At 47.5% G+C, this 26,340-nt stretch overlaps 2 protein-coding genes across 3 annotated transcripts in view; one reads left to right on the top strand and one right to left on the bottom strand.

The window, feature by feature from the left end:
• RYK (receptor like tyrosine kinase) overlaps positions 1–26,340 on the bottom strand; it is a 985,672-nt gene that overhangs the window by 530,398 nt on the left and 428,934 nt on the right. The gene's annotated exons all lie outside the window — the stretch shown is intronic.
• Positions 668–8,669, top strand: LOC144792420 (uncharacterized). The gene is made up of 2 exons (XM_078667421.1): positions 668–1,217; positions 1,318–8,669. The coding sequence occupies exon 2, from the start codon at positions 1,960–1,962 to the stop codon at positions 3,121–3,123; it is 1,164 nt and encodes a 387-aa protein (XP_078523547.1). The 5' UTR covers positions 668–1,217; positions 1,318–1,959; the 3' UTR covers positions 3,124–8,669.

Raw genomic sequence — 26,340 nt, forward strand, 5'->3', positions numbered from 1 at the left:
AGATTGGAGCTGAGCCCCGGCCAAGGGCCGGGTATCAGCGCCAGCAGCGCTGCGAGCCGAAAACACGCTCCCGCCATCCAGTAATACCACCGCAGCCAGCCAGAGACTCAACAATTTAAGGCTTAACACACACACTCGCACACACACAGCATAAATCAGACGGGATGGAGCAGCCAGCCATTGGCTTCTTGGGCAGATGCCTGCAGACAGTCTGTGCGCATCACACCCGGCCTGTTTGGGTTACTGGGAGCTTTTTATGTAAGATGAGAGGGGCTGGGCGGCGCAGCCTGCTCAGACAGATGGTGAACGCGCCCGGCCATCTGGATTCACTTACGGAGGCACCCTGACAGCTCCGAATTATAATTAATGTACTTCTTTGCGCGAGCACGAACGAAAAATGCCCAAGATGACGGAACAAAACTACATTTACCCTATCACTTCAAGCCTATTAAAACGACAACACAACGAAGACGAATCACTGGCCAGATGACAGAACACGCTAAGGAATGTGTGAATTTGTCTCGCCAAAGCCCTAGGAGATACTTTTTTTTTTTCTTTAACATTAGAATCTCGAAACTCCTCCCACTTTCAGTGGGGAGGAGTCCGAGCCCTAAAAACTGGGGGGAGTCACCCAAAACCACCCCATATTTCTGGGGTGCTATTTTAATGGAAAATTAAAGAGTGCATCATATCTTAATGGATTCCGGTTAAAAAAAAGAAAGGTTTATCCAAAGACAGATGCTAGTAGACTTATCAGGCGACAAAAGGGGGAAAATATTTACAAGCATGGTTGATATCTCAAATCTTACAACAATCCATGGAAGAACAGAGTGATCATCCTGGGAGACACACATCTGACATAGGTAGAACTACTTTGCTAATAGACTAAGCTGTAATTTCCACTGAACATCTTCACCTCAAACAATATGGTGATTGAAGACTTGTTAGGAAGTGATCATAAATAAACGTGTCTAACTTTATTCTATACCAAGGAAAAATGGTGATCAGATATAATGTAAGAATAATATAAGGGATGTTTCATCAACAGTAATGAAAAGGGCAACATGTACATTGTTTGCCAATCACTTAATCTCTCTCCGACAGTAAAACGAAAAGAGGAATACGAAGGGTTAATATGTGCTATTAGACAAATGGTGGCCCCATCAAAGAAAGAAGAATATCGTCTAAGGGATGGAAAGAGATCTTTAACCCCTTCAGTGCTAATGACAAGGGTAACTCGTCATGTAGGGCCCATTGATTTCAATGGAAAGTCAATGGACCTACATGCACACCCCTTAGCAGCCAAGTGGTTAATAGAGAAAGCAAAAATCCTGTTGAATAGAATATTAGGGGGGCTATTAAAAAGTATGCAAAACGAGATTAAACACCATAGAAAAGAGGCTAGGAGCAAACTTAAAAAGATGGTTTACATTGAAAGAGAGAAAGTGTGGACAGAAGCGATAGCAGCCCTCAGACATAGCAATATTACATAGTTCTGAGGGGGGCCATTTTGTGACCGAGGACATACCTGCTGCCCCGCTGACCTGGATAGCTGCTCCTGGGTGGCACACGCTGTGAGTCTCCCCGCCGCTGCTCTGCACCATCTTGCGGCCGGAGACTACAGCTCCCAGCGAGCTTTGCGGGCCTTCCGGTTTTCCGCCCTCATCGCGCCCGGAGGCGCTACTAAAGCGCAGACACTCCCTCCGCGTCACGGGACGCGTGCGGGACCAGCCGGGCTAAGCCCGGGCAAAGGGCGAGCCCTCTGTGGCCCTCAGAGGCCAGAAGAGACTGGGCTGGGCCACAGACCCTGATTTCGTTCGGAACTGACTAATAACTGCTTGATTCTCGTGAGACTTTCGTGTTTTGTTTATTAGTTTTAATTGTGCAAAGTGCTTTAGGTATTTTCCGATCGTTCTCTCATTGCATACATCTCCCACTGTGTAAGGATAAGACTGTGTAATGTCCAAATCTAAACCAGTTAAGTCTGCTTCCGGTTTGGGCACCAAGGATAACTATCTGGTTAAAAAGGTGAACCAAATCAACAATGAGAGAAGGGCTTCTTTGGGTCGAGTGAGTCTCCCTTTGTTACATGATGAGGCCTCGCCTCCACTGGGGGACATTGCACTGGAGATCAGTGATGTTACAAGTGACCGGGCTATTATAACCACAGTAGTACAGGTACATAGGGAGACACTTGATGTCCTGCCTGATACTTCTATGGAGGAATCAGAACAGGCGCCACCAGTAACCACACCTGTGATATCCTGTAGAAAACTGCAATCTAAACGTGGGGGGAAGCACAGCAAAAAAAGAGTAGATCCTCCACGAGTAGTAGTTTGTAATGGCCCTATCCCAGGACCTTGTCCTGTGGACGGAAATAAAGAGGGGGGTACGCTCGTACATTCTGAGCAATTTGCCCTACTTGTTAGATCTAAAGGTGCAAAAATAGAGGCTAAAATGGAAGATCTGTTGAGACCCCTGACCATTAAGCTGGACACTGTGTCGCTAGAAGTGGATAGACTGAGTGGACTAGTGTCAGCATATCTGGCCACAGCTCCAGCTGCCCCACCCAAGGTAGTAGATAAGGGTCAGAGTGCCAGGAGAGAGAATGTGCAGCAGATCTGTCAGCAAGTACCTGCCACTGAACCTGCTCCCCCTGCCCAACAACTAGCAACTGATCAGAATAGACAACCTATAGTAGAGTCTGAAGGCAGGCCTGACTTCAAACATATAAGGAAAAGTCGTTATATCAATTTGCCCCCGGATTGTGCTCCTTATGTGGCGGTTTTAACAAATGTTCCGCCTATTGATGACTTTTCTGCCCAGTCTCATGGGGAATCTCACGATTCCTTAAAAAACAAAACAGTTGCGTGGTTGAGTAAAAACTGTGGATTTCCAACCAAATACTCTGATCAAATACTATCAACGCGAAGAGTGAATTGGATTGGTCCGTCTGATAAGACCACCAGTGGGGATTGTATTGTTGTCAATTTTAAGCACCCGCAACATGTGGCAACAGTATTACTAAGGGCGGCCTCTCTAGTATATAACGAGAACAGTGTATATGTTTGCCCACTTGGCTATTTTTATGCCCATCTGATTGTAGCCCCCCTGTCCCTATGAAATTCAGACCATTGACTCAGTCCTTGACACCGGCACTGAAGACACTACATCTGTATAATGTTAATGCCCACCGTTGGAATGGCCCCAATGTGGAAACACATAATAGACATAATGCTGCTATCCAATGTGGGAATGGTTTTAATGTGGACATTCAGAACAGATATGACTTGCTCTCTGGACTGGAGGTGTGCGATTGACGCAAGGAGTGTGTGGAGCAAGGAAAGGAATATGTGGTAGAAGAAGGTCTTGAAGGTATTCTTGAGGTGATAACGAATGGTAGCAATGTAATTTGTTGGAACATTGCGGGATTGGGTTCAAAGATGGGAGATTGCAACTGGATCAGGTTCATTAAGCAATATCAGATCGTCTGTCTCCAGGAGACCTGGTCAGTTGAATGTGACTTTTTCCTTGAAGGTTATAAATCATTCTATGTTCCTGCGTCTGCATCTAGCAGGGGTAGGCCAAAGGGGGGGATTAGTTACATTAATTTCTGTTGCTTTACCTTGTAATATACGTAGAGTTTTAACGGACTACCCAGGTATTATTGGGTTGATATTAACTGGAGATAACTGTTTGGCTGGCCTGGTTAATTTTTATAATGGTGTAAATTTATGCTCAGCTCTTAGCCAAGTTCTGGCACTAAATGATTTTATTGCTCCTATATGAAAGAATGTCTCCATAACCTCCTGATTATGGGTGATTTCAATGTCCACCCATGTGGTGATCTCTTGCTGAAATGCATTTCGGATGTGCATTGTGTACGATCACAGGGCCTGCACATGGAACACACAGTTGAAGGGGAATTACTCAATGATTTATTGAATGATCTAGACTTAATAGCTATGGAATTGAGGGACCCTACTAAGTGTTTTTATACCCCTACCTTTAAAGGGCATGGACGGGGAACCTTCATTGACTATGTGTTACTCACATTGCCAATGCAGTCCTTTGTGGACTCTTTCTACGAAAACAGTGAATTTAGTGATCATAACCCGCTCACTTTTCAGTTAAAGGGCCCCTGGGTAGTTAAGGAAACCCGGAATTGTGTTTCTGGTAGGCTTAGCACAACTGATGGAAGACGCCGCCTTAGATGGTCTATGATTGCTGCTGATCTGCTGTACAAAAAAATAATAGACACTTGTACAGATCAAATCTTGAGTTGTACCTCAGTTGGGACTGAACCAATTAGGTTCCTGGGTGCTTTTCAAAATTTGTCAGATAAAGTATCTCAGCTGATGTTGGCCCCTGCAAAAAACATAGAAGTCAGGGGACCAAGATGGTTTAACCAGGATTGTTCTAAAGCAGCACACAATTTAAGGTTGGCTCTGGCAGCTAAACCCAGAGTAAAATTGACTGTTCAAGCGTGTAGGAAAGAATATAAATCAGTTATTGCCACACGCAAGGACTTTTTAAGAGAGGAGGCATGGAATGAGATTCTTGATCCAGATACCTTGAAGTGCAGCTCTAGATTCTGGGCAGTGGTAAAGAAACCTTTCCTGGTGCAGGATTCGGGTGATGGTCTGGAATGTTGCATAACTAAGGATGAGTGGGTAAATCACTTTAAAAAACTATACTGTTGCACGTCAATGGAAATCCCCAATTTCCCCCCTTGCGATTGTGATAGCATTATTAGGTTTGAAAGAGGCGAGATTATGGAGGGCATAGTGGGATTGACAGCTGGGAAAGCTTCGGGCCCTGACTGGTGTAGGAGAGTAGGGTCTGCAATCCTATGATCACCCAGATTTTTTGCTTTTTGCTTCACTGGTTTACGACTTTCCCTGGCTGTGGGCCTGCTAATCAGACCCACAGCCTAGCTGTTCTCTCTATTCCAAATTGTACCCAGGTACTGAATTGGCACTGGGCCCTTTCCAAGTCCCTGTACCCAGGGCTGAGGTGTACCCAGAAGTCTCCCAGGGGCTGCAGCATGTATTATGCCACCCCTGGACTGACTAACCAAACAGACAACTGGCTGCTTGACAGCTGGGGGCAAGGTGGTGTACTCACCCTTTGCTTTAGATATAGTATCCCTATATCTAAACCTAAATGGACACACAGATCTCCTATCAGTCACTCCTATGGCAGGCCTTAACAATCCTGAAGGCAGAGTGCTTGGAATCGTGTGAGATAGTGCTCTGGCATGAGCTGAGCCTGTCTGCGGCTTTCGGGATCCATCCCTTAGCCGTTTCCAGGATATCGCATACCATATACTCTTAAGTGCATTATAATCCTCGCGGTTATATGCCAACTCTGGTATCGCTTTATCAAAACATGTCGAGTAAGGTGTCATACGAATTGGAATACTAACCCCTCGCCAATTCTGGCGACGGGGTTAGCATTCCACCCTTCTAGAGGGACACGACATGTATGTAACCTGTAACCCCGGTTAAAGTCAGACATAGCCTTAGCTCCACAAAATGGATGCTGCCACCGAGACACAAGTCTGCCCTCCTGCTGCTGGGAGTCCTCCCAGAGCAGGAGGCAAGGACAAAGGGTTTCCTGTCAGGGGCGGTGCCAGCACCGTCCCAGACAGGATTTTGTGTATCCTAGGTAGGCAGGGCTTTAGAGGAAGGTGACTGCAAGTGGCACCCCGGTGCTCACTGTGCATAGGCCGGCTGAAACCATTTCCAGGGGCACTCCAGCCCCTGGCCTGGGGAAAGCCCGCCAAAGGAGAGGGGTGTAACCACCCCCCTCCTGGTCCCACCCATAGGGCAGGACTTAGTCGCGTGCCAGCCCCCTTTTTCAGGATAAAGGTAGGAACTGGCCCCCTTCCAAATCAGATCATCTTTGAATCCTGAAACTACTTTCTGCAAGAAGGAACTCCAGACTCTTCTCAAGATTTCTCCCTTGTGACTAAGGAGTAGTCACCCTGCAGCAGCAGGCACCAACCAAGTATCGCGGTTTGTTGCCAGTCTCTCCTTCCGATCAAGACTGCTCCAGCACGACGAGAACCGGCTTCCCTGGCACCTCTGACCTCAACCTACATCATCAGCCCAGCTGTGATCCGTGGGTGCGACGAGACCTCGAGGGACCGGCCATCTTCAGAACTGCACGACGCTTGTCCAGCACGACTCCCGAGTGACCCTCGACTGAGTGCTTTGGGGTAAGAGAAGCCCCGACCCTGAGCAGCTCCAGCACCGAAGTTCAGCCCCCATGCATCCACGAGATCTGCGTGGGGCCCTTCTGCTCTTTGCTGCTCACCGCGTTGTCCAGGTCACTTGCCCGTTGGCTAGTGACCCCCTCACGACGCTCCACGACAACTAACACTGCTGGTCTGGTTGCTCCAGACTAGCCCGTGCTCCCCTCCACCAGAGGAGCACCCTGTACCCTCCTGGTCCACTCAAGACGCCATTTTAGGTCCACCGCGTGGGCCTTGCATCTGCACAACTTCTGCATAAGGACAACATTCTTCAAGTTACTGAATTTTTAAAGCTATGTATAAGGTTGAGAAACTGTTTGGATCAGTGATGGTCCTTTTTGTTGATTTATTTCTCTCTTGAATTTACTTATTGTATGTAAATAACTGACCCTTGAATTTTCTGCACGTTACGTTTATTTTTATATTTATTGAATTTTTAAACTGCTTTGTTGCATATGTGCTTTTATGGTTTGAATCAAAACCGAAATAAAGTCTCTATTGAATACATAGTTCTGAGAAATTGTAAGCAAAACAAAGGAGGAATCAAAGGATTTTGAAGCACCTCTAGTCACGGAAGAGAAATGCTGCAAATATATAACTGAGCTCTACAGAGTAATAACAAAACATAAGTAATGAAAACAGAAACCTTGTGCTATTTAAGCAAAATTTGCAGTGCCGCATTACTCAAACGGACTTTGAAAATGTAATACCATCCATAAAGGAAGTTGAACTAGTTCTAAAAAAAAAAAAAAAGGGTGCAAAGTTCAGAGGCACAAGAACCAGATGGCTTATGTATGATATATTAAAGACACTACACAGGGAATGAGCAGAAATTCTAACCCCAGTCTTCGGAGCCATAATAAAGGGTCATGACACTGCTGTGTCCTAGAAGGGCAGTATAATGGTGCCAATGCTTAAACAAGCATTTGCAATGCAATAGGTCTCGCATTATTTAAGTTTGAGCTATTATTATTGTAAATGGCAATGTTTTTTGCTTTATGCTATAGTTTTCTTATGTACATAAAAAGCTACATATAAAGTATTTGTTGTTAAAATTATTTATGCAGTATTTAAATTTGTTTGCATAAAAGATTACAAGAATATCTTAGCAAAAAAGTTAAACTTTTTAATGGTAATTGACTAAATGTCCATTTGTACATTTTAATTTCAAATAGGTAAGTGTAAACATCACAAATATATTGTGCAAACAGTGCAAAATATTTTAGCCATAAATATTTTTGTTTTACGAGGTAGTTTGTAAGAAAATGATTGTAAAAGGCAAACACTGTAATTAAAATGTAACATATAACAGTACAGTTATGGCTAGTAAACATACATTAGTAGTATAGTATAATTGTAAACAAGATGTAAATAAGACTACAGAAATTAGCATGAATTATCACTTTAATATCAACTTTACAAACATTTTGAAAACACGATCACAGCTGGTAATCATGCATTGGCTTGTTATTACAAGCATTTCATTTTAATAAATATTTCTGATTCCCAAAAACAAATATGACAGTCTCTCAAAATAATGGCTTTTCAGTTTTAGTTGTATCTTTGATCTCCATGTCATCAAGTACTCATGAATATTACTGCCCCATGGACAGAGTCTGGCTTTACATGTCTACATATCAACATCCAATTCCATGAACACCCATCGCATGCCAGGGATGACCATCACCGCTGGTGAAGAGAAGCACAATTGGGTCAAGAATGCCCACAATACGTTGTGGTCCCATTATACCAGGGATGGGCTCAATAATGCCAAAGATGCCAACATCATGCCAAGCATTGCTAGACTAAAAGTGGGAATAATTCTAACAGGGACACCACCAATAAATTAAGAAGGAACACCATTACGCTAAGGCAAGCATTACCGCCTTCGGGTAAAGTCCGCGCTATATAAAAATGCATAAATACATGAATAAAGAAATACCGCCTTCGGGTAAAGTCCGCGCTATATAAAAATGCATAAATACATAAATAAATAAATACCGCCTTCGGGTAAAGTCTGCGCTATATAAAAATGCATAATTAAATAAATAAATACATACCGCAAAACATCCTCGTTACTCTGCCGGCCTGCGACCAGGAAGTCAGGCAGGCCGGCGCGACACCCGGAAACAGGAAGTAGGAGGGCGGGAGCCTACCCCGCCTCCCACGGAAGAGCCGCGATTGGAGCCGTGTTGGGAGCAGGGAGCACCGGAGCAGGCAGGAGCCTACCCTGCGCCCCGGTGCCGAAGGAGGGAAGAAGAGTCCTGCTGCCGGGCCTTGCAGCTGAGGAGAGGAAGCCGGTGAGTGCGTTGCTGAGCGGCGGGCGGGCGGAGGGAGAGGAGCATGTAGGCGCGGGGGGGGGGCGGCCTGTGTATGTGTGTGTATGTGTGTGCGTGCGTGTGTGTATGTGTCTTGGAGTGCGTGTGTGTGACTGTGGGGGAGGGGGTGTGTGTGTGAGCGAGTGTCTGTCTGCGACGTGTGTGTGTGTGTGTGTGTGTGTCTGTGTCTGTGTGCATGCATGCATGGTAGGCTGGGAGGGCGGCGCATGCGCAGTAGGCTGGGAGGGCGGCGCAGGACGGAACGTGCGCGTTCGCGCAGCCAAATCCGACTGCTAAAAATCGTGCCAGTTTTGTGTCCCTCATTCCCCGGCATCAGCCGACTATAAGTCTCCGTCCCTGTTCCAGGGCGAGACCTAAAAAGGTGCATGCTCTTTTTCTACAAACTATTGTTTAATATTTGGATATACCTGGTAAAGTACATACTAAACATTTGTTACATTTCTTTAGTAGAATGGGTGAGAGAATAAGCACTTTTACCAAATACCCAGCTTGGATTTAGGAAAGGTGGATGGGTGTTTTGCCCTAAAATTATTACCGGAAGATCACACTGTTCGGAGAAGGGTGCAGATTTATGCCTCCTATATCTATCCATCCTCTGCATTAGATGTCATAAACCGGGAGCGCTTCTAGAAGAAAATGTTCAATCAAAATGATCTTACTAGCCCTACTGAAACTGATAAACTACATGATGGTCATGGATGTCAATTCACCAAAATACCATGGGTAGCGGAAGTGACATCGCATGCCATTTGACCTTTACTTTGACTCACACACGCTTACACATACTAACATTCACAGACTCCTGTATGTATAAACACTCACACCCGCAGGCATGCATACAACATACATTCAACATCTTTTTTACTTACCTTAGCTTCCAGACAGGGTCATATTCCAGCTATAGTATTCTATTTTGAATTACACCAATAGTGAATAACACTATTCATGTTCGCTATTTGTATATAGAAAAAATGACAAACCAGGCAAGTGGAGCTCCAACCAACGTCCATTACGTAGAGCTGCCCCTGTGTTCCAGGCACTGATTTTGGCACTTCTGAGTCCCGGGGTCACCGTAGCAGAGCCAAGGGGTAAGCATGGGGTCCACAGCTGCGACCTCTAATTGAAGTCTATGATGATGGTGCATAGACAAGAGTGGCAGCTGGTAATAACAGCTGACTGACAAACAATTCATACGACGAACAGGCTACATCAAGGCTGTATGCTGGCACCTCTCCTCTACTCTATATATACATTGCAGACAGCCGAGGCTTTAAATCATATACAATCTTTCCCCCAAAACTGGAGAGGGGGGGGAGGCATATGTCAATATTTTATGCGGACAATACATTTCTACTGGATTTGCCCCCACTTGCCCTTCAACAGTAACAATGCTTTTGCAGAATACTGTGAGAGAGTGATCTAAATAATATCTAAAAAGCGGAAATGACTTTTACATCAATTGAATTGGAATCCAAAAATGCACTGGTGGCTTAGGGGTGAACAACTGGAAACCGTGTCAGAGTATAGATATTTAGGTATGGTTTTTAAATATAATCACATTTTTAACTAGTACAATATACTGAATGCGTCAGATGGCTCACTCCGACAATTGATTAAACAGCATCTACAATTAAAAGCCCAAATTCTGTAGTTGGTAAACCTAAAAAGGATACTGGCAAATTTGGATGCTAATATAAAAGCAAAGTTGGGTGAAGTATCCGCACAAAAGAGGAAGCATTTATAAACATTATGCTGCAGACAAAAGGCCATAATGAAGGACTTGGAGGACTGAAGAAGCAGGCCTCAACTTTCTGATCTCTTGAATATGACTGTGTTTGCACCATTCTTGAAAAACACAAAAAGATGTTCGGTGACCAGATGGATGCTGAAGCTCAGACTAGGCTTGGATGAAGGGTATCTAAGCGAGCATGAATTTTGGTATCTAAATCAAAAAGAACCACGTATCCCCACCCTGTACACATTACCCAAAGTTCATAAGAATTGCAGGCCAAACATGTCTGGTTGCGGTTCGATTTTTGAACCGTTATGTCGCTACGTCGATATTTTTTTACAACCATGGGTGTCTAAAACTAAGTCATTCATAAGAGACACCATGGAGGTCATTAACTGGCTAGAGGATTTTCCTTTTGACAGGAATACCCATCAGTTAGGGACATTGGATGTGTCTTCTGTATATACTAGCATACCCCAAAGAGAAGAATTGGATGTAGCTAGGAGAGTGTTGGAGTGCAGAGAAATACCTCACTTTGTACCTACAGATTTCATCATCGATCTATTGGAAATAGCAATGAATAAAAACTTTTTTGTTTTTGCAAAAATAGTTCTTTTACCAGACAAAGGGAGTGGCAATGGATTTTCCTTTTGACAGGAATACCCATCAGTTAGTGGCATTGGATGTGTCGTCTCTATATACTAGAATACCCCAAAGAGAAGCATTGGATGTAGCTAGTAGAGTGTTGGAGTGCAGAGAAAGACCTCACTTTGTACCTACAGATTTCATCGTTGATCTATTGGAAATAGCAAAAACAGTTCTTTTACCAGACAAAGGGAGTGGCTATGGGGCCTGGATTTGCACCAGATATAGCCAATCTCTTCATGGATGAATATGAAGCTAGATTCACCCATGGCACCGATAACCCTATCACAGCCAATATTGTGCTGAGGAAGCGGTATATCGATGATGTCATCATGGTCTGGAAAGGTGACTCGATAACAGTTGATCGGTTCTGTATCTGGCTTAATGAAAGTTCTGCAGATATAAAATTTACAATGGCATATAATCCGGATCAAATTGACTTTCTTGATCTGACGATTAAACACGAGGAAGGGAAACTCTATACTACACTTTATAGAAAACCCTTAGAACGGAACACTCTGTTGGGTTACACAAGTCATCATCCACGCAACCTGAGAGACAATCTTCCCTATGGGCAGTTTCTCAGGTTGCGTAGGAATTGTTGCCACAGAGTAGATTTCTTTCGGGAATCAGATGACCTGATTGAGAGGTTAAAAGAACGGGGAAACCCTAAGGGTCTCCTGAAGAGATCAAGAACAAGCATTTACAATGCAACAGTCTCGCCTTTGCAAAAGTTAGAGCTATTGGCATTGTAAATGACAAACTTTTTATTTATGTGTTGGTTTTGGAAACAGATACATAAATGGCATTGTCATTTACAATGACAATAGCTTAATCTCTCGCAGATGCCACACACACACACACACAGTCTCTCTTACACACACAGTCTCTCTCACACACACACACACACACACACAGTCTCTCACACACACACACACACACACACACAGTCTCTCTCACACACACACACACACAGTCTCTCACACACACACACACACACACACACAGTCTCTCTCACACACACACACACACAGTCTCTCTCACACACACACACACACAGTCTCTCACACACACACACACAGTCTCTCACACACACACAGTCTCTCACACACACAGTCTCTCGCACACACAGTCTCTCGCACACACACAGTCTCTCACACACACACAGTCTCTCACACACACACAGTCTCTCTCACACACACAGTCTCTCACACACACAGTCTCTCTCTCACACACACACACACAGTCTCTCACACACACACACACACAGTCTCTCACACACACACACACACAGTCTCTCACACACACACACACACAGTCTCTCACACACACACACACACACAGTCTCTCACACACACACAGTCTCTCTTACACACAGTCTCTCTCACACACACAGTCTCTCTTACACACAGTCTCTCTCACACACAGTCTCTCTCACACACAGTCTCTCTCACACACAGTCTCTCTCACACACACAGTCTCTCTCACACACACAGTCTCTCACACACACAGTCTCTCTCACACACACAGTCTCTCACACACACACACACAGTCTCTCACACACAGTCTCTCTCACACACACAGTCTCTCACACACACACAGTCTCTCACACAGTCTCTCACACACAGTCTCTCTCACACACACAGTCTCTCACACACACACAGTCTCTCACACACAGTCTCTCACACACAGTCTCTCACACACAGTCTCTCACACACAGTCTCTCACACACAGTCTCTCACACACAGTCTCTCACACACAGTCTCTCACACACAGTCTCTCACACACACAGTCTCTCACACACACAGTCTCTCACACACACAGTCTCACACACACACAGTCTCTCACACACACACAGTCTCTCACACACACACACACACACAGTCTCTCACACACACACACACACACACAGTCTCTCACACACACACACACACACACACAGTCTCTCACACACACACACACACAGTCTCTCACACACACACACACACAGTCTCTCACACACACACACACACAGTCTCTCACACACACACACACACAGTCTTACACACACACAGTCTCTCACACACACAGTCTCTCACACACACACACACAGTCTCTCACACACACAGTCTCTCACACACACACAGTCTCTCACACACACACAGTCTCTCACACACACACAGTCTCTCACACACACACAGTCTCTCACACACACACAGTCTCTCACACACACACAGTCTCTCACACACACACAGTCTCTCACACACACACAGTCTCTCACACACACACAGTCTCTCACACACACACAGTCTCTCACACACACACAGTCTCACACACACACAGTCTCTCACACACACACAGTCTCTCACACACACAGTCTCTCACACACACAGTCTCTCACACACACAGTCTCTCACACACACAGTCTCTCACACACACAGTCTCACACACACACAGTCTCACACACACACAGTCTCACACACACACAGTCTCTCACACACACAGTCTCTCACACACACAGTCTCTCACACACACACAGTCTCTCACACACACACAGTCTCTCACACACACACAGTCTCTCACACAGTCTCTCACACAGTCTCTCACACAGTCTCTCACACAGTCTCTCACACAGTCTCTCACACAGTCTCTCACAGTCTCTCTCACAGTCTCACACACACACAGTCTCTCACACACAGTCTCTCACACACAGTCTCTCACACAGTCTCTCACACACAGTCTCTCACACACAGTCTCTCACACACACACAGTCTCTCACACACACACAGTCTCTCACACACACACAGTCTCTCACACACACACAGTCGCTCACACACAGTCTCTCACACACAGTCTCTCACACACAGTCTCTCACACACAGTCTCTCACACACAGTCTCTCACACACAGTCTCTCACACACAGAGTCTCTCACACACAGTCTCTCACACACACAGTCTCTCACACACACAGTCTCTCACACACAGTCTCTCACACACAGTCTCACACACACAGTCTCACACACACAGTCTCACACACACAGTCTCTCACACACAGTCTCACACACACAGTCTCACACACACAGTCTCACACACACAGACTCTCACACACACAGTCTCTCACACACACACAGTCTCTCACACACACACAGTCTCTCACACACACACACACACACACACAGTCTCTCTCACACACACACACACACACAGTCTCACACACACACACACACAGTCTCTCACACACACACACACACAGTCTCTCACACACACACAGTCTCTCACACACACACAGTCTCTCTTACACACACACACAGTCTCTCACACACACACACAGTCTCTCACACACACACACAGTCTCTCACACACACAGTCTCTCACACACACAGTCTCTCACACACAGTCTCTCACACACAGTCTCTCACACACAGTCTCTCACACACAGTCTCTCACACACAGTCTCTCACACACAGTCTCTCACACACAGTCTCTCACACACACAGTCTCTCACACACACAGTCTCTCACACACACAGTCTCTCACACAGTCTCTCACACACAGTCTCTCACACACAGTCTCTCACACACAGTCTCTCACACACAGTCTCTCACACACAGTCTCTCACACACAGTCTCTCACACACAGTCTCTCACACACAGTCTCTCACACACAGTCTCACACACACAGTCTCACACACACAGTCTCACACACACAGTCTCTCACACACACAGTCTCTCACACACACACAGTCTCTCACACACACACACACACACACACAGTCTCTCACACACACACACACAGTCTCTCACACACACACACACAGTCTCACACACACACACAGTCTCTCACACACACACAGTCTCTCACACACACACACAGTCTCTCACACACACACACAGTCTCTCACACACACAGTCTCTCTCACACACAGTCTCTCTCACACACACAGTCTCTCTCACACACAGTCTCTCTCACACACACACAGTCTCTCACACACACACAGTCTCTCACACACACACAGTCTCTCACACACACAGTCTCTCACACACACACAGTCTCTCACACACACACAGTCTCTCACACACAGTCTCTCACACACACAGTCTCTCACACACACAGTCTCTCACACACAGTCTCACACACACAGTCTCACACACACACAGTCTCACACACACACAGTCTCACACACACACAGTCTCACACACACACAGTCTCACACACACACAGTCTCTCACACACACAGTCTCTCACACACACAGTCTCTCACACACACAGTCTCTCACACACACAGTCTCTCACACACACACAGTCTCTCACACAGTCTCTCACACAGTCTCTCACACAGTCTCTCACACAGTCTCTCACACAGTCTCTCACACAGTCTCTCACACAGTCTCTCACACAGTCTCTCACACAGTCTCTCACACAGTCTCTCACACACACAGTCTCTCACACAGTCTCTCACACACAGTCTCTCACACACAGTCTCTCACACACAGTCTCTCACACACAGTCTCTCACACACAGTCTCTCACACACAGTCTCTCACACACAGTCTCTCACACACAGTCTCTCACACACAGTCTCTCACACACAGTCTCTCACACACAGTCTCTCACACACAGTCTCTCACACACAGTCTCTCACACACAGTCTCACACACACAGTCTCTCACACACACACAGTCTCTCACACACACACAGTCTCTCACACACACAGTCTCACACACACACACAGTCTCACACACACAGTCTCACACACACAGTCTCACACACACAGTCTCACACACACACAGTCTCACACACACACAGTCTCACACACACACAGTCTCTCACACACACACAGTCTCTCACACACACACAGTCTCTCACACACACAGTCTCTCTCACACACACAGTCTCTCTCACACACACAGTCTCTCACACACACACAGTCTCTCACACACACACAGTCTCTCACACACTCACACACACAGTCTCTCACACACAGTCTCTCACACACACAGTCTCTCACACACACAGTCTCTCACACACACAGTCTCTCACACACACAGTCTCTCACACACAGTCTCTCACACACAGTCTCTCACACACACACAGTCTCTCACACACAGTCTCTCACACACACAGTCTCTCACACACACACCGTCTCACACACACACCGTCTCACACACACACCGTCTCACACACACACCGTCTCACACACACACCGTCTCACACACACACCGTCTCACACACACACAGTCTCTCTCACACACACACAGTCTCTCTCACACACACACAGTCTCTCACACACACACAGTCTCTCACACACACACAGTCTCTCTCACACACACAGTCTCTCACACACACACAGTCTCTCTCACACACACAGTCTCTCTCACACACACAGTCTCTCTCACACACACAGTCTCTCACACAGTCTCTCACACACACAGTCTCACACACACACACAGTCTCTCACACACACACAGTCTCTCACACACACACAGTCTCTCACACACACAGTCTCTCACACACAGTCTCTCACACACAGTCTCTCACACACAGTCTCTCACACACAGTCTCTCACACACAGTCTCTCACACACAGTCTCTCACACACAGTCTCACACACACAGTCTCACACACACAGTCTCACACAGTCTCACACACAGTCTCTCACACACAGTCTCTCACACACAGTCTCTCTCACACACACAGTCTCACACACACACAGTCTCTCACACACACAGTCTCTCACTCACACACACACACACAGTCTCTCTCACACACAGTCTCTCACACACAGTCTCTCTCACACAGTCTCTCACACACAGTCTCTCACACACACACAGTCACACAGTCTCTCTCACACACACACACAGTCTCTCACACACACACAGTCTCTCACACACACACAGTCTCTCACACACACACAGTCTCTCACACACACACAGTCTCTCACACACACACAGTCTCTCACACACACACAGTCTCTCACACACACACAGTCTCTCACACACACACAGTCTCTCACACACAGTCTCTCACACACACACACAGTCTCTCACACACACACAGTCTCTCACACACACACAGTCTCTCACACACACACAGTCTCTCACACACACACACACAGTCTCTCACACACACACAGTCTCTCACACACACAGTCTCTCACACACAGTCTCTCACACACAGTCTCACACACACACACAGTCTCTCACACACACACAGTCTCTCACACACACACAGTCTCACACACACACAGTCTCACACACACACAGTCTCTCACACACACACAGTCTCTCACACACACACAGTCTCTCACACACACACAGTCTCTCACACACACAGTCTCTCACACACACAGTCTCTCACACACAGTCACACACACACACAGTCTCTCTCACACACAGTCTCTCACACACACAGTCTCTCTCACACAGTCTCTCACACACAGTCTCTCACACACAGTCTCTCACACACAGTCTCTCACACACAGTCTCTCACACACACACAGTCTCTCACACACACACAGTCTCTCACACACACACAGTCACACAGTCTCTCACACACACACAGTCACACAGTCTCACACACACACAGTCTCTCACACACACACAGTCACACAGTCTCTCACACACACAGTCTCTCACACACACAGTCACACACACACACAGTCTCACACACAGTCTCTCACACACACACAGTCTCACAGTCTCTCACACAGTCTCTCTCACACACACAGTCTCACAGTCTCTCACACAGTCTCTCTCACACACACAGTCTCACAGTCTCTCACACAGTCTCACACACACACACAGTCTCACACACACACACACACACCCATACACGTGTTACCATCCTTGTGGGGACTATGTGTGAATACCAGCCTTGTGGGGACTAACCTTTCCCAATGTTTCTAAAATACACTAATAACAGAAAAATGTTAAGAAAAAATTCATGATACAGGATCCTGCTTCAAATTTGCAAATATATTGTTATTTAATCGTGTGCACAGCACCATCCTTGTGGGGACTTGAACACGTGCTACCATCCTTGTGGGGACCTAGTCCGTAACACTATTTGTGATTGAATTCAGTCAAAGCCACATGGCTAAATGTTTATTTATCAACAATTTACACAACAACATTATAAACTATTCATATATACCTTGCTACATATATACTAGGGGTATACATTAAAGACAGATTATGTTAATGTGCAAGAAAATCTCATATCATGCCTAAAGAAAGACACTTAAAGCTGTATTTAACCTATTTATTAGTGCTCAAAATCTTAGGAGATAAGGGAACTAACACAAAGAAATTAATATATGGTACCAAGGAATATGGTCAAGTGAAATCCAGAGCTTGATTAGATGATTACATTTTTGCCAAAATACATGTTTAACTCCCCACAGAGATAGTGGGTGAAGATCATTGTGTTTAAGTCTCCATAGAAATAGTGTTTACATTCAAACCTTAAATCCCATTATAAAGAGTGTGAAGCTAATGATGTTCAAGTCCACACAGAGGTTGTGTGTAAATATAGGAATGCTCAAGTCCCCACAGAGATGGTACATTATTATAGCGATGTTTAAGTCCCCACAAAGATAGTGTGTTATTACAGTGTTGTTCAAGTCCCCACAAATATAGTGTGTTATCATAGAGATGTTCAAGTCCCCACAGAGATGGTGTGTTATTATAGTGATGTTCAAGTCCCCACAAAGATAGTGTGTTATTACAGTGTTGTTCAAGTCCCCACAAAGATAGTGTGTTATTATAGCAATGTTTAAGTCCCCACAGAGATAGTGCATGAAGGTGATTGTGTTTAAGTCCTCATTAAAATAGGGCCTAGTGCACAAAGGTAAACTTAGACAAAATGTCTAACTTTACTACTCTTCAATATTCACAAAACCCCATACAGAGAATGTGAAGCTGATGTTATTCAAGTTGAAGTAAACATGAGATGATGTACGGAGTGCTGAAACCTTTCAGTCACTCACCCCGAGTCACAGATCTGGGTTGAATCCATCATCGTTCTTTAGCTCACTTTGCCACCCCAGCTCAGACCCAGCAATATGCAAATCAGTCTTCACCCTTTGCCTCATCGGACCAGTCCAGCCCGAATTGCTAAGCCAGGTATTCCCTGGACCGGAAACAAGCAACCTGGGACCAGTTTCGGGGTAACACCCCCTCATCAGCCAGGCTAGCCTGAATCCAGTGGCAAAGTGAGCAAGGGATCCACGCCTGGGCATTCCCTGCCAACTTAGGGAGAACAAAGCAAACACAGGAGATGATGGACGGAGCGCTGAAACTTTTCAGTCGCTCACCCCCAGTCACAGATCTATGTTGAATCCATCATCGTTCTTCAGTTCACTTCACCACCCCAGTTCAGACACAGCTATATGCAAATCAGCTTACTGGTGCTTCAAGTGGAACAGAGCTTGCTTTTAATTACACGAATGCTCAAGTCCCCACAGAGATGGTATGTTTTTATAGTAATGTTTAAGTCCACACTTATAGGTTTTGAACACCTTTTTTTAACATTGTCCAGTAGTCTTAGAATAAATAATCTTTGGATAAGTCATACCAGGACAATTTTTAATTCACTGACTTTTTTTCATTACATTCATCACTCACATACCCGCTCCACTGTATCTCAGGTGTTGCAGCACACCTTGACGGCACTCGGCTGTCAGGGTGGCCCCGATGATGAAGCATGTCACCGACCAGGTCGGTGAGTGAGGGGTTCCTTAAAAACAAAGAAGGACTTCTTCTTTTTTTACATTAGAGTCTCAACCCACCGATATTGGTTTCCAAGCCTTGTCTTTGGTGGTACTCCTTATTTTGTTATACAGCTGATTATAAACATGCCCAGGTCCCCACAAAGATAGTGTGTGATTAAAGAGATTTCAAAGTCCCCAGTGAGATAGTGTGTGATTATAAACATGCCCAGGTCCCCACAAAGATAGTGTGTGATTATAGAGATTTCAAAGTCCCCACAAAGATAGTGTGTGATTATAGAGATGTTGAGGTCCCCACAGAGATGGTGTGCGATTATAAACATGCCCAGGTCCCCACAGAGATAGTGTGTGATTATTGACATGCCCAGGTCACCACAGAGCTAGTTTGTGAATATAGAGATGTTCATGTCCCCACATAGATAGTGTGTGATTATAGTCATGCCTAGGTCCCCACAGAGATAGTGTGTGATTATAGAGATGTTGAGGTCCCCACAGAGATAGTGTGTGATTATAGACATGCACGGGTCCTCACACAGATAGTGTGTGATTATAGACATGCCCAGGTCCCCACAGAGATAGTGGGTGATTATAGATATGCCAAGGTCCCCACATAGATAGTGTGTGATTATAGACATGCCCAGGTCCCCACAGAGATAGTGTAAGACTATAGAGATGTGGAAGTCCCAATAAAGATGGTGTGTGACTATAGACATGTTCAGGTCCCCACAGAGATAGTGTGTGATTATAGAGATGTTGAGGTCCCCACAGAGACAGTGTGTGATTATAGACATGCCCAGGTCACCACATAGATAGACTGTGATTAATGGGATGCACAGGGATAGCAAACAGTAAAAGTGCATGATTACAGCCATGTACAAGTCCTCAAAGAGAGAATGTGCGATTACAGTGATGTTTAAGTCCTCACAGTGATAATGTGTGATTGTAGTCATGTTGACGTCTCCACAGTGATGTGTGTAATGATAGGTATGGTGAAGAATCCATACCGATCGTATTAGTCTGGTGGCTTATTAAATGAATGAATCCACTGAGGGATATGTGTTTGACCACTCTCTCACTTGTTTGAATCCTGGTGCTACCACTAAGCCTTTATTCCTTCCAAACAAGGTGAAGCATGGGAAACCTTCACAAAGTTGAAACATCTATTTGTTCAGCATTTCATATTTGGAGTGTAAAATAGAAATTCTTAAACCAGGCTTAAACAATCTCAAAAGTGCCCATGGCAGCTACAAAACACTTCTCAGTGTTGATGGTCTTGTTATTTGAAGGGCAAAGCATATACAAGAGTCTAACAAATTGTATTCCTGAACTGAACTGGTATGCTCATAATGTAAGAGTAGAGAAAGTCACTTTGGCTGACATACAGCTGTCTTTTTCATGGGAATAAAAACCTCTGAATGTGCCTACTTTAATTATAGGAATCTTTCACAATGTTAACACAAACATATTTGAGGAGTGAGCCCAAATGTTTTACTTTGGTGTGTGGGGTATAAAACTAGGCTTCCTAAAAGGAGTCGGTGCTTGTTTTTGCCTCGTTTAGTCTTTCCCCGTGTTTAGCCTGTTTGGACAGTCATTTGTGCTTGTTTTTGCCTCGTTTAGTCTTTCCCCGTGTTTAGCCTGTTTGGACAGTCATTTGTGCCTGTTTTTGCCTCTTTTAGCCTTTCCCCGTGTTTAGCCTGTTTGGACAGTCATTTGTGCTTGTTTCTGCGTCTTTTAGTCCTTCCCCGTGCTTAGCCTTTTAAACTGCAAATTGTGATTGTTTCGCCGTCCCCCGTCCTTTTTCCCGCCTCCCTCGCCGCCCCCGCTTCCCGCCACCACCGCCGACCCCGCCCTTTTCTCCTTGTGTTCCCTCCCCGCCTCCCAGCTGCCCCGCCCACCCGCGCACTTGGCCTTAAATGACGACCGTGCGGCACAGGTGAGTGTGACCCACTTGTGGGACACCCCCGCGCCGCACGGCCACCAGCTGCTGCGTGTGCCCCTCCGCTGTGCCCTGCCTCGCTGCCCGCCTCGCGGCCTGTTTGGACAGTCATTTGTGCTTGTTTTGCCTCGTTTAGCCTTTCCCCGTGTTTAGCCTGTTTGGACAGTCATTTGTGCTTGTTTTTGCCTCGTTTAGTCTTTCCCCGTGTTTAGCCTGTTTGGACAGTCATTTGTGCTTGTTTTTGCCTCGTTTAGTCTTTCCCCGTGTTTAGCCTGTTTGGACAGTCATTTGTGCTTGTTTTTGCCTCTTTTAGCCTTTCCCCGTGTTTAGCCTGTTTGGACAGTCATTTGTGCTTGTTTCTGCGTCTTTTAGTCCTTCCCCGTGCTTAGCCTTTTAAACTGCAAATTGTGATTGTTTCGCCGTCCCCCGTCCTGTTTCCCGCCTCCCTCGCCGCCCCCGCTTCCCGCCACCACCGCCGACCCCGCCCTTTTCTCATTGTGTTCCCTCCCCGCTCCCGCCTCCCAGCTGCCCCGCCCACCCGCGCACTTCGCCTTAAATGACGACCGTGCGCACGCGCAGCGTTGACGCGCAGCGGGCGCGCCGATTGTGCGCCGAAGGCGCGCCAAAGGTAAGCCCGTCTGCGCCCGTCCGCGACCGGATCGCGACCAGCGCCAGGACCCCTGGCCCCCACCGACGTAAGCCGCCCCGACGAACCTACAGCGCCGCCGATCTCATCGCACTCAACACCGGCCGCATCCCAGGATGTCACCGAGCCGCCCCGAAGCACACCCACGGACCCTTCAGCTGTCACGCCTGCAAGTTCACCTGCATCCGGACCTTCCATGCACCCGCCAAGCCTAACTCCAGCAGCAACCACCTCAAGTGCATCCTGCTCAACACCCGCTCTGTCCACAGACACGCCGTAGAACTCTGGAACCTCCTCGACACCACCGCCCCTGACGTTGCCTTCCTCACCGAGACCTGGATGAACGCCTCCTCAGCCCCAGACATCGCCATCGCCATCCCAGAGGGCTACAAGATCACCCGGAGGGACCGCACCACCAACCAGACGGGAGGAGGCATCGCCATCATCCACAGAGACACCATCCGCATCACGACCAACACCGACGACACCCTGACCAGCGCCGAACACCTGCATTTCCAGATCCACACCAACCCGAACACCACCCTCAGAGGCACCCTGATCTACCGACCCCCGGGACCACGCACACGATTCAGCGAGGACATCGCCGACTTCGTCAGCCCACACGCTCTCCCCTCCGCCGACTACATCCTCCTGGGGGACCTCAACTTCCACCTGGAGAACAACAACGACCGCAACACCATCAGCCTGCTCGACAACCTCGCCAACCTCGGACTCAAGCAACTGGTGACCACCCCCACCCACCTCGCCGGACACACACTCGACGCCGTCTTCTCATCCAGCAAAGACGTCACCTTCAGCCACGCAACAGGACTCCACTGGACGGACCACAGCTGCGTCCACTTCACCTTCAGAAGAACGACGATCCACCACCACCAGCAACAGGTTGCCCGAAGAAGCTGGAACAAGATCACAGCCGACCAGCTCACCGCCTCCCTGAGCCAGCACCCTCCCGCCAACTCAGCGAACCCCAGCCAGGCCGCCGACAACCTCACGAAGTGGATCCACGACTGCGCGGACGAACTCGCCCCTCTGAGAACCCCACCCAGCAGACCCGGCAGCAGAAAAACACCATGGTTCACCGACGAACTCAAGAGCTCCAAGAAGAACTGTCGAGTCCTCGAGAAAGCCTGGAGAAGAGAACCAACAACGGACAACATGACCACCCTCAAGCTCGCCACCCGGAAACACCACCAACTGATCCGCGCCACCAAGAAAAATACATACAAGGATCGACTGGACAACAACGCCCACAACTGCAAGGAACTCTTCAACATCGTGAAAGAGCTCTCCAACCCCAACGCCGGAAACAATGACATCACCCCGTCGCAAGACCTCTGCAACTCCCTCGCGTCCTACTTCCACAACAAGATCACGGACATACACAACAGCTTCAACAACCAACCAACGCAAGCCACAACCACTACGACGCCACCCACCACCACCCTCCGCACCTGGACCCCGATCAGCACCGAAGACACCATCCGCACCATGAACTCCTTCCATTCCGGATCTCCGACTGACCCCTGCCCTCACCACGTCTTCAACAAGGCCGACGCTGTCATCGCACCCCACCTGCGGGACATCATCAACACCTCCTTCGACACCGCCACCTTCCCTGAGAGCTGGAAGCACGCCGAACTCAGCGCTCTTCTCAAGAAACCCACGGCAGACCCCACCGACCTCAAGAACTACCGTCCCATCTCGCTCCTCCCGTTCCCGGCCAAAGTCATCGAGAAGACCGTCAACAAACAGCTGGCCGCCTTCCTCGAGACGAATGGATCCCTCGACCCCTCACAGTCGGGCTTCCGAGCGAACCACAGCACCGAGACCGCCCTCATCGCTGCCACCGATGACCTTCGAACTCTGATGGACAACGGAGAAACAGCGGCCCTCATCCTCCTGGACCTCTCCGCGGCTTTCGACACCGTCTGCCACCGCACCCTAATACAGCGCCTCGGCAACATCGGAATCCAGGAGAAGGCACTGGAATGGATCACCTCCTTCCTCGACGGAAGAACACAGAGAGTCCGCCTACCACCGTACAAATCAGAGGCCACCAAAGTCATCTGCGGCGTCCCTCAAGGATCCTCACTGAGCCCCACCCTCTTCAACGTCTACATGAGCCCCCTCGCGGCCATCGCACGCCAACACAACCTCAACATAATCTCCTATGCTGACGACACCCAGCTGATCCTCTCCCTGACCAACGACCCCACCACCGCCAGAGCCAACCTGCACGAAGGGATGAGAGATGTAGCCGAATGGATGACGACCAGCCGCCTGAAACTGAACTCGGACAAGACGGAGGTCCTCATCCTGGGCTCCTCGCCCTCCGCCTGGGACGACTCCTGGTGGCCCCCCGCCCTGGGCACCGCACCCAAACCGACGGACCACGCACGCAACCTCGGCTTCATCCTGGACTCCTCCCTCTCCATGACCAGACAAGTAAACGCCGTCTCCTCGTCTTGCTTCAACATCCTGCGCATGCTACGTAAGATCTTCCGGTGGATCCCCACCGAAACGCGGCAGACGGTCACCCAGGCCCTCGTCACCAGCCGTCTGGACTACGGCAACGCCCTCTACGCCGGAACCACGGCCAAACTCCAGAAGAGACTCCAGCGGATCCAGAACGCCTCGGCCAGACTCATCCTCGACATCCCCCGACGCAGCCACATCTCCGGACACCTGAGGGACCTGCACTGGCTCCCGGTCAACAAGAGAATCACCTTCCGTCTCCTCACCCACGCGCACAAAGCCCTACACGACCAAGGCCCGAGCTACCTCAACAACCGGATCAACTTCTACACTCCCACGTGCCTCCTCAGATCAACCAACCACGCCCTCGCCGCCGTCCCCCGCATCCGAAGAGCGACAACAGGAGGAAGATCCTTCTCCTACCTGGCTGCCAAGACCTGGAACTCACTCCCGACCGACCTGCGCCTGACCCAAGACCACCTCTCCTTCAGGAAGAAGCTCAAGACCTGGCTGTTCGAGCAGTAAACGGCACCCCCCCCCCCCCACCCAGCGCCTTGAGACCCTACGGGTGAGTAGTGCGCTTTATAAATGACTTGATTGATTGATTGATTGAATTCTTTGTTCAGGAATAGAGAAGGACAACATTTGATAGTTATGCACTAGCTATTTTTGTGAGAAAAGAAACCTTAAAATGTGCCCATGTTAAAGATAGGAGTCCTTCAAAAAGTTAGAAAACGTGTTTTTGGCAGTGGGCATTTTGTACATACAGTCTTAACACCATCAATGCTGCAGCAATTTCCCTTGAGCGCTGGCACTCATTTATTCCCATTGTTCATGACGAGCTCAGCTCCTCATGAGCACACAAGCAGTGTACTGCATGACGAGCTGAGCTCGTCATGAGCATGGAAGGGGTTAAACACTAAGGGCCAGATGTAGGTAAATTTTATTTTACCACCTCTTAAATACCGCATCATACCGACTCGGTATTTAAGAAGTGGTAAAATAAAAGTACCGAGATGTAGGTAAATGCAGATGTGCATTTACCGATTCGGAAACAATCGGTATTTACCGATGCGGTAAATACCGACCGGTAAATGCCCATGCATTCCTATGGGCTTTGAAGCCCATAGGAATGATTGGGCATTTACCGGTCGGTATTTACCGCATCGGTAAATACCAATTGACACAAGGGTGCAGGGGGTGTCACTTTGACACCCTCTGGCACCCCCAAAAGAGGCTCGGGTGCCATGTGGCAGGCATACCTGCCCTAAGGGCAGGTCTGCCTGTCATATGGCATAGGTGTGCATGCACACATGTGCATGCACACCGGAATCGGTATTTTACCATCAAATAGTATTTGATGGTAAAATACCGATTTTTTAATGCTTGTGGGACTCTTCTGAGTCCCACCTACATATCAATTTTCCCTATTCTGTAAAAATACCGACTCGGTATTTTACATCATCGGTAAATTTACCTATCGGTAAATTTACTGAGTCTGTAAAATACAGGGCCCTACATCTCAAATTGCATTTACCGGTCGGTAACGGCCGAATTCGGCCGTTACCGACCGGTAAATGCC

The sequence above is a fragment of the Lissotriton helveticus genome, chromosome 11 (assembly GCF_964261635.1).
Source record: "Lissotriton helveticus chromosome 11, aLisHel1.1, whole genome shotgun sequence".
Lineage (NCBI taxonomy): Eukaryota > Metazoa > Chordata > Amphibia > Caudata > Salamandridae > Lissotriton > Lissotriton helveticus.